Raw genomic sequence first — 12815 nt, 5'->3', positions numbered from 1 at the left:
TTGGAGCCCGGGGGGGGGGGGGGGGGGGGGGGGGGGGGGAATGGGAGGCGGTGGCGGGGTGGAAGCAGAAATCCTTAATAAATAAATTTAAAAAAAAGATTAGCCCCCCCCAAATTAAATAAATAAATAATTTTAAAAAATTAAAAAAAAAAAAGACTTGGATCCCAGAAGCTGGAGAAATAGCTCATTGGTTAAGTACGTGCACTGTTTTTGCAGAGGATGCAACAACTGTGTGGTGGCTACAAGTATGTGTGCCTCAGTTGTGGGAGGTACATAGATGCACGTGCATCAAAGCATTCCTATATATAAAAATCAATAATAATGTATAGAGTTTGTCTTAAGGTTTCTGTTGCTGTGAACAGACATCATGATCATACCAGCACTTATAAAGGAAAATATTTAATGGGGTGTCTTAAAATTTAAAAAGCTTAGTCCATTATCGTCATTGTGCCATGCTGAAGATTATAGTCCTACATATTGATCAGCAGGCAACAGGAAGTGAACTGAGACACTTGAGTATATATGAGACCTCAAAGCCAGTCCCCACAGTGACACACTTCTTTCAACAAGGCCATACCCATTCCAACAAAGGCACATATCTCCCCCATCCCCACCCCCATAGGGTTTCTCTGTAGCTTTTTTGTTTGTTTGTTTCGAGACAAGGTTTCTCTGTAGCTTTGGTGCCTGTCCTGAAACTAGCTCTTGTAGACCAGGCTGGCCTCGAACTCACAGAGATCTGCCTGCCTCTGCCTACCGAGTGCTGGGATTAAAGACATGCTCCACCACCGCCCGGTTCATCTTTATTTATTTAAAGATAATGGTAGTGCATGTCTTTAATCCTAGCACTTAGAAGGCAAAGGCAGGTGGGTTTCTTGAATTCAATGCCAGCCTGGTCTATAAAGGTAGTTCAGGATGGCCAGGACTACACAAAGAAACCCTGACTTGAAAAACAAAGAAATAAAATAAATAAATAAAACCACAGGTTACACAGTATGTGATGGCACCTTTTTATTTTAACTAAAAAAATATTTTATGTGACTGTTTTCCTGTATGTCTGTCTGTTTACCATATGCATGTCTGGTGCCTGCAGAGGCTAGAAGAGTGTCGTATTCTCTGGAACTAGAGCTACTTTCAGTTGTGAGTCTATATGAGTACAAGAAGCCATGCCCAAGTTCTCTGGAATAGCAACCAGGGCTCTTCACTGCTGTGCTGTCACTCCAGCCCCATGGTGGCACTTTTTAAACCCTTTCCTGTGATAGCATCATACACCACAGCAGATGATAGAGGGTCATGTACAGTAATCCAGACTGATTTCTGCAGAAGGGTCCCCTCTCCATCCTAAGGGATGGTTTGATTATGAGCTGGAGCTTGAGTGCTTGTGTGAGTGTGGATTTCCTTTTGATTTGAGCTGGTGTCACTGAGATGTTGGACACCTATACTGCAGTGCTACAGCTCATGAGTAGATGTCACTTTAGTGTCCACTTGGATTAGTTTTCTGTAGCTCTCTGAGCTTTGTTACAGTAGTTCTGCTGCTCCAGTGTCCCCTGCTCCTCAGCCCTGTCACCAAAGTCACCAAATCAAGTGTTTTATAACATGTAGGGACTGCCTAGCTTTCCTTTAACAATATGCTAAGAAATTTTTGTTTGTTTTTGTTTTGTTTTCAGTTTTGAGACCAAGTCTTTACTTTGTTACCTAGAGCAATCGTAAACTCCTAGGCTCAAGCAGTTTTTCTGCCTCAGCCTCCCATGTGGATGGAATTACAGACATGGGCCATCATACCCTACCTTAACAATGTGTGTTTAAAGCCAGGTATGATTGTCCAGGCCTCTAATCCTAACATTTGGGGTATGGAGACAGATGAAAAGTTCCATGCTAGGATGGAGCTCCCAGCACTGGGGAGGCAGAGGCAGGCAGATTTCTGAGGTGTAGCCAGGCCAGCCTAGTCTACCTAGTGAGTTATAGGACAACTAGGGCTATACAGAGAAAAATCTTGTCTTTTTTGTTTGGTTGGTTTTTGAGACAGTTTCCCCTGTATATTGTCGACTGTCCTAGAATTTACTCTGTAAAGAAACCCTATCTTGAATCCTCCCCCTACAAAAAAATTAGTGTTCCTGGCCAGGCTGAACTATGCAAGACCCTGTCTCAAAACTGTTTTCATTGCTTACAGCTTCCATTGCCAAGGTGGGCCTCATTGTGATATACTTTGTTCACCTTTTGAAAGGCATCTTGGGAAGTGTCTTTGGAAATAGTCTGCCATGGCCACAGTAGGCCATTCATTGAAATCCAAGGCCCTAGGTCAGGCTTGGACAAGCTTGGATTCCTGGTCCTGCTTCCAGGCTCTTTCCCAGGTGTGCTTGCTTTGCATCTTTGTCCTTGGTTCAGTAGGCTGGGCTCCTGTTGTTTCTCCTTTCCTTCCAAACATTGGCCCTTTTCTTAAAGCCAAATGTGTGGACCCATTGCTGTCCCCAAGCCTATCAGGGTAAACAGGGCCAAGAACCAGTGGTAAACCAGGGACAGTAGAAATACCCAGACAAGGTCAGGCGGTGGTGGTGCACACCTTGAATCCCAGCACTCAGGAGACAGAGGCAGGCGGATCTCTGTTAGTTTGAGACCAGCCTGCTCTACAAGAACTGGTTACAAGATAGGCTCCAAAGCTACAGAGAAACCTTATCTTAAAAAAAACAAAACAAAACAAAAAAAATAACCCAAACAAACAAACCAAAAAAAAAACAAAAGAAGAAAGAAAGAAATACCCAGACAAATGCACAAGTTCAAGTTCTGAGAATTGAGATGGACCTTAATGGTCCTGATCCAGGCGTGGGTACTGGCTCACCCTCTCCCTGCTCTCTCCTGAACCCAGTCCCACCAGCAGTACTCCTCGTCACACAACGCGCCCCTGCCCAAGAAGTCCTACTCCAAGATGGATAGCAAGGGCTACAGCATGTACGAGGACTATGAGAATGAGCAATATGGGGAGTATGAGGGGGATGAAGAGGAGGACATGGGCAAGGAAGACTATGATGACTTCACTAAAGAGCTGAACCAGTACCGCCGTGCCAAGGAGGGCAGCAGCCGGGGCCGAGGTGAGCCTTCCCTTCCCTCCCTTCCAACTTCCAGGGCCAGTGTTGCTGTTGAAAGTGGAGATTTTCAGAGTCAAAGGTTTGCAAAGTCAAAGTCAAATTTTCAGCCAGCCGTTATTGAGTCTTATATCTAGGAGAGCTAGGCAGTCTCTCAGAGATGGCCAAAGTGCACAGAAGCTGTCCACGTGGGGCATAAGGGCTAGAGACAGCCTTGGAACAACAGGCCTACAGAGCAGAGACAGCTAATGCCTCTCATCTGGGCCAGAGTGAGGACAGCTGGTGGCTCCAGCTCTGCCCACCCCCCAGTCCTGGGCTTTCTGTCACCTGACCACTTTGTTTACCTTTGAACTTTGGATTTTAGGAAGCTTGTGAACTTGTAGCTGGAGGCTTGAGGGAAGATGGGGGGAAGGGAATAACAAAGATTGTAGAGCCAGAAAAAACAGACAGTTGGAGGAGGTTTCTAAAGTTCCAGCTCAGGTTCTTAGACTTAGGATACAGGTTATTGTTAAGAGTGGCTGTTCTTGTTTCCTCCTGGCACCTTTGAACCAGGCTCTGCTTTGTGGAAATCCCAGACTGGTGGTGCCCAGACTGGCGATGCAGTGGGCCACCAACATGAGTACAGTGAGAGAAATCAGGTCACACTTGTTTATTACTCTGTCTTATCAGCCTTACCAGACTCTACAATAGATGCCTAGATTTTGGTGGTCTCTCCCTCTCTGTTCTCCCTATGACTTTAAAATCTAGTATTCATTTCCCAGTTGCAACCAGAAACATGTCCTAGGCTTTTTAGCCACATAGGGCTGGTGACTGCTGTCTTGGACAGTGAAGCCTTGAGTAGATAGATATCAGGAGGCCAGCTAGTGAGGGAGGAGTTAGGTGTCCAGGGTGCCGGGTGAGCCCCTTCAAGGGGACCAGAGGCTCTGTAGTCTCTCTGGGTCAGCTGGAATGGCTCCCTAAAGGAGGAGGCTTCAAGTAACAGAATGGAAATGGGTTTCTCTCTTTCTTGCTGTTGTCATCTGTAATCATGTGAGGCTCACTGTCCTATTTACTCCACAGGTAGCCGAGGCCGGGGCAGGGGCTACAGGGGCCGTGGAAGCCGAGGAGGATCTCGAGGCCGAGGAATGGGCAGGGGCAGTCGAGGCCGGGGCAGAGGCTCTGTGGGAGAGCACCTGGAGGATGAAGAGGACTTTTACGAGGAGGAGATGGAAGTAAGGTTTTCTGTAGCTCTTGGTGATGCAGTGTGACTGGCAGGCTCCCTGGGCTGCAAGTGTTATGGGTGGGTACTGTGAGACTAAGGTAGGAGGAAAGGCTTTGTGACAGGCACACATATGTTTAAAAGGTTCTTTGTTGGGGGGAAAAACAAACCTTCAGTGGCTGAAGCAGGAACAGCACCAGATGGTAGACTGCAAAAACCCTGACCTGAGAAGGCAGGGCTTCTCTGAGTGTCTTCTACCTCTTGAGGCAGGCACAGGAGTGTGCAGAACACATACCATTCTGTCCCTGTCTTCCGATGTGACCCATTTCTTGAAATCCTACTGTTCCTTGCGCCCAGAAACCCTGTGCTTGGCTCTGCCCAATGGGATGGAAGTCTGAAGTGAGAAGGCTGCAAGAATAGGGCTTGGGACTGCCCACCAGCCTAGAGGCCACTCAGCGTTAGGGTCAGTGTTGTCTCTTGCATGACACTTCTGTCCTCTTCTTTCTTGAACCCAGTATGGAGAAAGCGAGGAGCCCATGGGAGATGATGATTATGATGACTACTCCAAGGAGCTGAACCAGTACCGAAGGTCCAAAGACAGCCGAGGCCGAGGTGGGCAAGGGCTCTGCAGGTACAGGTTGGCTGGGTTCAGCAGCTAATGGCTTAACATGAAAAGTAAAACCCTTCTCTCCTTCTCCACAGGCTTAAGTCGAGGCCGAGGCCGGGGTTCCCGAGGAGGTCGAGGGAAGGGGATGGGCCGTGGCCGAGGTCGAGGCAGCAGAGGGGGAATGAGCAAGGGCGGGATGAACGACGATGAAGACTACTATGATGATGACATGGGCGTGAGTACACTCTTGTCATCTAATGTGGATTTTGTTAGTTTTGTTTTCCTTTGCTTTTTAATTTATTTACATTTCTTTTTGTTTTAGAACATTTTTTCTTTTCCCAGTTCCCCCTCCCGCTCTTCCCTTTCCTCCCCTGCCCCCATCCACTCTTCAGAGAGGGTAAGGCCTTTCTTGGGGAGTCAACAAAGTCAGGCATATCAAGTTGAGGTAGAACCAAGCCCCTCCCCCTGTATCAAGGCTGAACAAGGTATCCTACCATAGGGAATGGGCTCCAAAAAGCCAGTTCATGCACCTGGGATAGGTCCTGGTCCAACTGCCAGCCCCTCTACCCCAACAGATCAAGCCATATAATTGTCACTCACATTCATAGGCCCTAGTTTGGTCCCGCGCAGGTTTCCCAACTGTCAGTCCAATGTCTGTGAGCTTTCTTTTGTTTTTTAATTTATCTTTCTGTGAATGGATATTTTGCCTGGTACCCACAGAGGCTAGACAAGGACATTGTATACTCTGGGACTGGAATTACAAGCAGTTTTTGGGTTTGCTTTCTACACATTTTTTTTAATCGATATTTATTGCGCTCTACATTTTTCTCTGCTCCCCTCCCTGCCTCTCCCCTCTCCCCTGCAATCCTCCCCCAAGGTCCCTATGCTCCCAATTTACTCAGGAGATCTCGTTTTTTTATACTTTCTACTTCCCATGTAGATTAGATCTATGTAAGTCTCTCTTAGTGTCCACATTGTTGTTTAAGTTCTCTGGGATTGTGGTTTGTAGGCTGGCTTTCTTTGCTTTATGTTTAAAAGCCACCTATGAGTGAGTACAGGTGATAATTGTCTTTCTGTGTTTGGGTTACCTCACTCAAAATAATGTTTCCTAGCTCCATCCAATTTCCTGCAAAATTCCAGCTGTCATTATTTTTTTCTGCTGTGTAGTACTCCATTGTGTAAATGTACATTTTTTTTATCCATTCTTCAATCGAGGGGCATTTAGGTTGTTTCCAGGTTCTGTCTATGACAAACAAAGCTGCTATGAACATAGTTGAGTACATGTCCTTGTGTCATGATTGAGCATCCTTTGGATATATACCCAAAAGTGGTATTACTGGGTCTTGAGGAAGGTTGTTTCCTAATTTTCTGAGAATCGCCACCACTGACATCCAAAGGGGCTGTACCAGCTTGCATTCCCACCAGCAGTGCAGAAGTGTTCCCTTTTCCCCACAACCTCTGCAACATAAGTTGTCATCAGTGTTTTTGATCTTGGCCATTCTTATAGGTGCAAGCTCAGAGTTGTTTTGATTTACATTTCTCTGATTACTAAGGATGAAAGACTTAAGTGTCTTTCAGCCATTTTAGATTCTTCTGTTGAGAGTTCTCTTTTTAGGTCCGTACTTCATTTTTTTTTTCGTACTTCATTTTTTTTTTTTTTTTTTTTTTTTGCTTTTCGAGACAGGGTTTCTCTATGGCTTTGGAGCCTGTCCTGGAACTAGCTCTGTAGACCAGGCTGGTCTCGAACTCACAGAGATCCGCCTGCCTCTGCCTCCCGAGTGCTGGGATTAAAGGCGTGCGCCACCATCGCCCGGCGCGTACTTCATTTTTTTAATGGATTATGTGATTCATCTTTTGGTGGCCAATTGTTCTCTGAAGGCTGATCCCCGTCCTGTTCCTATCAATCCCTTAGCCAGGAGCTTATCAGTATTTTTCAGTTGCCCAGAGGGAGGCCCTGTTGGTATAGCTTTCTGTTTAAAACCACACTTTAGCAGTACTTGCAGCCATCTTGTTAAGTTTTTAAGGTGGAAAGTTTTCTAAATGATAGACCCCAATGCTCTAGAAAAGTTTCCAGAAGAACTCGGCTGCCCCCTCTAAGAGGGATGTGTACCTATATAGCATATGGAGCACCAGAGTTTTTCCAGTCTGAGTTCTGTGCTGCATGTGGTGACTTAAGCTGCCTGTACCTGTCCTATTCTCTCATACACTTAATGCACTTCCTTCTCCTCTATTACTCACAGGATGGCGGTGGTGTAAGCTACCGGCGAAGTGATCATGACAAGCCCCACCAGCAGTCTGACAAGAAGGGCAAAGTTATCTGCAAGTACTTCGTGGAGGGGCGATGCACTTGGGTAAGCAGCACCCGAGGACGTGTGGCATACAAGGACAGGCTTCCATAGTGCATACTGTTGGGGAGGGGAAGGGCAGCCTGGAAGTCTCAGCTCATTTCTTAGAATTAAGAGGACTCAGAGGGAGCAAGAGTTGAGAGTTTGAGGCTTAGGGATGCTTTATGGTAGAACTTTTCGTTTAGTCTATAGAGTCTCAAATGAATCTATAAAGGTTAATTTCTTGTGGTTATGCCATTGAACTTTAGGATTGGAGAGTTGGTTTTTTTCTTCCCGCTTTTTATTTGTTTGTTTATTTGTTTGTTTGTTTTTGAGACAGGGTTTCCCTGTGTAGCCCCAGCTATCCTGGAACTTACTCTGTAGACCAACCTGACCTGGAAATCACAGAGATCTGCTCGTCTCTGCTTTCCAAATGCTGGGATTAAAGGTGTGCACCACCATACCTGGCTTGGAGAGGCTTTATTAAAGACTCCAGGGAGACTCAACCTCAGGCTTCAGAGTTGTGCAAAAGAGAAGTATGGCCACTTAAGACAATTGGCTTGTGACTGTGATAGAAAGGCAACAGGCAGGTGACACATAGGCCTGAGTGGTGCTGCTTCCACAGGAGTCAGGAAGAAATAGCTATTCTTAGCAGATAGTTGTATATAAAATAATCTTTATTACTCTCAGTTTTAACTCTGCTGATTTCAACACATACATATTTGTCACTCAACAAGAAGTCTCAATCAGGGAGTTCAAGGCTACTGCAGTGGTCAGTGGCTCTCTAGGGACCTAGATTCCTTCATATTTAAACATGTGGCATTTACCTTTAATCCTAGCACCCAGGAGACAAAGGTGGGCAGATCTCTATAGAGTTTGAGGCCAGCCTGGTCTACAGAGCAAGTTGCAGGATAGCTAGAGCTACACAGAGAAACTCTGTCTCGAAAAAAAGAAAAAATGGAGAAAGTATCTGCTTCTTGCCAGGTGCATGCTTTTAATCCCAGCACTTAGGATACAGAGGCAGGCAGATCACTGAGTTTGAGGCCAGCCTGGACTACGTGTCAAGCTATAGATGTAGTGAGGTCTTGTCTCAAAACATAAAAATGTATTTTAAGTCAAGAAAAATCCTGCCTGGAAGCTTCTACTTGTATTTTATCAGCTAAATAAACAAAGGGAGCTGGAAAATAGGGTATGTTTAGTCAGGCAGTCTTCCTCCAACAAAACCAGGGTTTGCTTAGGAAGGACAGTACATGGGACTGACTGAAGTAAAGAGTTTTCGTTGTCAAGACAGCAAATGGTATGCAGCAGAGCAGATGGGAGAGGAAGGAAAGAGGTGAATTAGGAGGAAACAAATGGCCAGAAGTGCCCAGGACAGGATGGGGAGCAGGCATTGGGTTGGGAAGCACCATTTAGGAGCCTGCTTTTCCCTGGGGAATATTTTCTTATCTGTGGTCCCTCTGTAGACACAAGTGAATCAGAACTCATTTTCCCTACCCTCACTCTTCCTGCTTCTATTCCAGGGAGACCACTGCAATTTTAGCCATGACATCGAACTGCCAAAGAAGCGAGAGCTGTGCAAGTTTTACATCACAGGGTTCTGTGCTCGGGCTGAGAACTGCCCCTACATGCATGATATCCTTTGCTGTCTCATCTATCCTGGTTGCCCTGTGCTGCCCCTTCTGGGGGCCTCACTGGGCTGCCTCCTTTTTCTGCCCCTTTGAGCCATTGTTCGAGCTGTCCACATGTTCACCCAAGAAAGCCTGCAGACATCCTTTACCGTTCCCTTTTCTGTCAAAGTCAAAGTTCTAAGGCCAGCTCTGCAGGCCAGAACTTGCTCTTAAATAAAGCAGTGTTGAAAATGGCACCTGCCGGCCACTGCCCAACCCTGAGTGTGTCACCTCACTTCCAAAACAAAGGGGTTGCTTGTGCTTTGGGGTGGGTTCTGAGAGGAAGCATTTGCCTTAATTAGTCATGAACGTGACTTTCCCTGTAAGTTATACCACACCACTGGGAACTGCATCAATGGTGACGACTGCATGTTCTCTCATGACCCGCTGACTGAGGAGACACGAGAGCTTTTAGATAAGGTAATGTCTGGGGTGGCACGGGCTCTTCAGGATCAGAGTCCTGGCTCTTCAGGATCTGGACTAAGACTTTGTTGGAGGGGCAGACCGCTAAATTCCTTCCTACAGGAGAGGTGGGGGTCATATTGTATCCTACCCCAGACCTGAGCCACTGTCTTCCCTAGGAGATAACAGAATGAAGGAATGTCACCTTGTGGTTTTTGTAGAGAGACAAAGATACACAGAGGGGAAATGTCAGTGTCTCTCTCTCTGAGTCACAGAGACTCCTACAGAGAAGGGAGGGAGGTCCAGGATCTCACAAACCAGGTGCCATTTGACATTCACCTTGGTGTCTGTTGTTGTTCACTAAACTAGCACAGTTTGTGGGGATGCTCGCTTTGGCCATTCTTATTGGCAGCTATTTGCCTAGGGCAAGATGATCAGCATCCACTTAGGTCTTGGAAAGGTCCAATAGTGTCTGATTGAGGGGCGCCCCCTGCTGGAGGTTCAATGTTCACACTTAAACAGGAGCCCAGTCATCCCTCTTGGGTTGGTTTAGTTTTTCTTACAACTTTTAGTTTTAAAAGTTTGGTTTTTGGAGGGGGTGTTTTTTGCTCGTTTGTCTATTTATTTCTTTGCTTTTGTTTTTTGAGACATGGTCTCTTATGTACTGGACCTAGAACTCATTGTATAGACCAGAATATCCTCAAACTCAAAGAGACCCCCCCCCCACATACTGTGCTGGGATTAAAGGTGTGCAGCACTGTATTATTTAAGCTTTATTACATTTTTTGGTCTACCTTTTCTTTGTTTTTTTTTTAAATATTTATTTATTATGTATATAATATTCTGTCTGTGTGTATGCCTGAAGGCCAGAAGAGGGCACCAGACCTCATTACAGATGGTTATGAGCCACCATGTGGTTGCTGGGAATTGAACTCAGGACCTTTGGAACAGCAGGCAGTGCTCTTAACTGCTGAGCCATCTCTCCAGCCCCCCCCTTTTCTTTTTTTTTTTTTTTTTTTTTGGTAATTTTGCTATGTGGCTCAGGCTGACCTCTTTATTCCTCCCTTCTACTCTTCTCAGTGCTAAATATGCAGGCATAGATTCCCAGTTTTACTTGCTAAATTTTTAATGAGCCCTTTTCCAGCTATCTGGTCTACTTTGGGAAGCTTGCCTCTATGAGGCAAGTGATGAGGCTTATGGTAGCAGTGGAAATAGGCATTAAAAACATGAAGCAGGCCTCTCCCTGTCCCCTCTGTGGGTAGGATTTGCCTCATTTTCTTTCTTTCTTTTTGAGAAGACAGGGTTTCTCTGTAGTTTTGGATCCTGTCCTGGAACTAGCTCTTGTAGATCAGGCTGGCCTCGAACTCACAAAGATCCACCTTCCTCCTGAGTAATGGGATTAAAGGCGTGCGCCACCACTGCCCTGCTGAGATAGGGCTTCTTTGTGCAGCATCGCTGACTGTCTTAGAACTTTGTTGTCTTAGAACTTTTGACTGTCTTAGAAATTTGTTGACCAGACTGGCCTTGAACTCACAGTGATCCCTCTGTTGGATGTGCTTGGATTAAGACATGAGCTACCACTGCCAGGCAAAGGTTTTTTTTTTTCTCTCTCTCTCTTTCTTTTCCTTCCTTCCTTCCTTCCTTCCTTCCTTCCTTCCTTCCTTCCCTTCGTCTCTTTTCCATTCTTTTTGACTTCCTTTTTTTTAATGGAAAAAAAATATTTTAAAATTAATTTAGAAATAGAAATCCTTTAAAGGAGGGGGGAAAAGACAAAGTATGCAGGCAGGTTTTTTTTTTAAAGATAGATTTATTTATTTATTTTGTATGCACTGTTCTGCCTGCATTCCAGAAAGGGGCACCGGATCTCATTACAGATGGTTGTGAGCCACCATGTGGTTGCTGAGAATTGAACTCAGGTCCTCTAGGAAGAGCAGTCAGTGCTCTTAACCTCTGAGCCATCTCTCCAGCCCCAAACAAGATTCCAAGTTTTGTTTATTTGTTTTGGTTTCTCGAGATTGGGTTTCTCTGTGTTGCAGCCCTAGCTATCCTGGAACTAGTTCTTGTAGACCAGGCTGGCCTTGAACTCACAGACTTCTGCCTGCCTCTGCCTCCCAAGCCCTGGAATTAAAGGTGTGTGCCACCACTGTCTCGCTGCAGGCAAGTTTTTACTTCATGCACTTCTCATAACCTCATTTGTTTACTAGTTTCCATGATGAGAAAATACTCAGCCACCCAAATTAATGTTGTTTTTTTTTTTTAAAGATTTATGTGTTTATTATGTATACAACATTCTGCCTCCATGTATGCCCACACACCAGAGGAGGGTGCCAGATCTCATTACAGATGGTTGTGAACCACCATGTGGTTGCTGGGAATTGAACTCAGGACCTCTGGAGGAGCAGACAGTGCTCTTAACCACTGAGCCATCTCTCCAGCCCCCAAATTAATGTTATTAATAGGGATATAGATTATAGATCAGTTTCACAAAGAAGCCAGTTAATCTCAAGATCGCAAATCCTGTTGCTATTGCCACAGCAGTATTCTGGAATTCTTTTCTGTTGTATTTTGTGCATCTTTTAACTGGTCCAGTTACAAACTGCTGACTTGGCTACACAGACTGCATCACCTGATCCATGATGGTTTTCTGGATGGCAGTTCGAGAAAGCAGAGTCTCGTAGCACAGGAGAGGACTTACTTTCTTAGGTGTCGAGTTATGCAAGAGTACAAAATCTCTTCTGCACAATTTAGACCCACACATGTGAATTCTCAACAGCTACAATCCCTCCATCTTTTCCTGTCAATGTCCTATCCCAACTGTTCCTTGGCAACTGCCTCTATGGTTTCTTTCCCTATGGTTACTTTGTTTGTTTGGGTTTTTATGGTTTTTTTGAGACAGGGTTTCTCTGTGTAGCTTTGGAGCCTATCCTGGCACTAGCTCTTGTAGACCAGGCTGTCCTCCAACTCACGGAGATACTCCTGCCTCTGTCTCCTGAGTGCTGGGATTAAAGGTGTGTGCCATCACCGCCCAGCGTCCCTCTGGTTACTCTTTTAGGGAATCATAAGGATGGGGAGCAGGGGGTAACTAAGTGGTAGAGCCTATGCTTCTTGTGCACAAGGCCCTGGGTTTGATCCTTGTCATCACAGGAGAAAAATGAGTGTTTTCTAAGTAGAACTGTACAGGTTACGGGTGTGTGTGTCTGCCTAGTGTATGCCGTAATGCACTTTTCCATATGCCCATGACTCTGTGAGTCTCTACAGTTTAGTGGTGTTGACTGCAGAGTTGAACTTAGCTGATGGCTAAGTTTGTTGATGAGGTATTGGTTGAAATATACCTTTGTATATTTCCAGTTTGGGCAAAAACTTAGAATTTGTGACAACTGCCTACCTTGCTTATTTGTGTATGCAGGAGGTAAGCATGCCTTTTTTTTTTTTTCTCTTTTCTTTTTGGCTGGTTAGTTTTTTCTGACAAGGTTTCTCTGTGTATCCCTGACTGTTCTGGAACTTGTACCATAGACTAGGCTTACTTCATATCCATAGTGA

The 12815-nt window shown here is 45.4% G+C and overlaps 1 protein-coding gene and 1 pseudogene across 11 annotated transcripts in view; one reads left to right on the top strand and one right to left on the bottom strand.

Annotated features, from left to right (window-relative positions):
- Zc3h4 (zinc finger CCCH-type containing 4) overlaps positions 1-12815 on the top strand; it is a 40073-nt gene that overhangs the window by 17921 nt on the left and 9337 nt on the right. For 7 of the 11 annotated variants that reach the window (XM_075990842.1, XM_075990870.1, XM_075990851.1 and 4 more), the window contains 7 exons: positions 2861-3083; positions 4137-4288; positions 4791-4887; positions 4978-5117; positions 7123-7233; positions 8727-8838; positions 9184-9293. In XM_075990842.1, coding sequence (XP_075846957.1) covers positions 2861-3083; positions 4137-4288; positions 4791-4887; positions 4978-5117; positions 7123-7233; positions 8727-8838; positions 9184-9293 — 945 coding nt within the window. Of the gene's footprint in view, positions 1-2860; positions 3084-4136; positions 4289-4790; positions 4888-4977; positions 5118-7122; positions 7234-8726; positions 8844-9175; positions 9294-12815 lie in introns of all 11 variants that reach the window. The other 4 variants (XM_075990929.1, XM_075990903.1, XM_075990922.1 and 1 more) reach the window with 2 other exon arrangements.
- LOC142837272 (protein transport protein Sec61 subunit gamma-like) lies at positions 9721-11910 on the bottom strand (annotated as a pseudogene).

The sequence above is a fragment of the Microtus pennsylvanicus genome, chromosome 1 (genome assembly GCF_037038515.1).
Source record: "Microtus pennsylvanicus isolate mMicPen1 chromosome 1, mMicPen1.hap1, whole genome shotgun sequence".
Classification (NCBI taxonomy): Eukaryota; Metazoa; Chordata; class Mammalia; order Rodentia; family Cricetidae; genus Microtus; species Microtus pennsylvanicus.
Note: the sequence above shows the minus strand (reverse complement) of the source record. Positions and strands in the feature narration are given on the sequence as shown.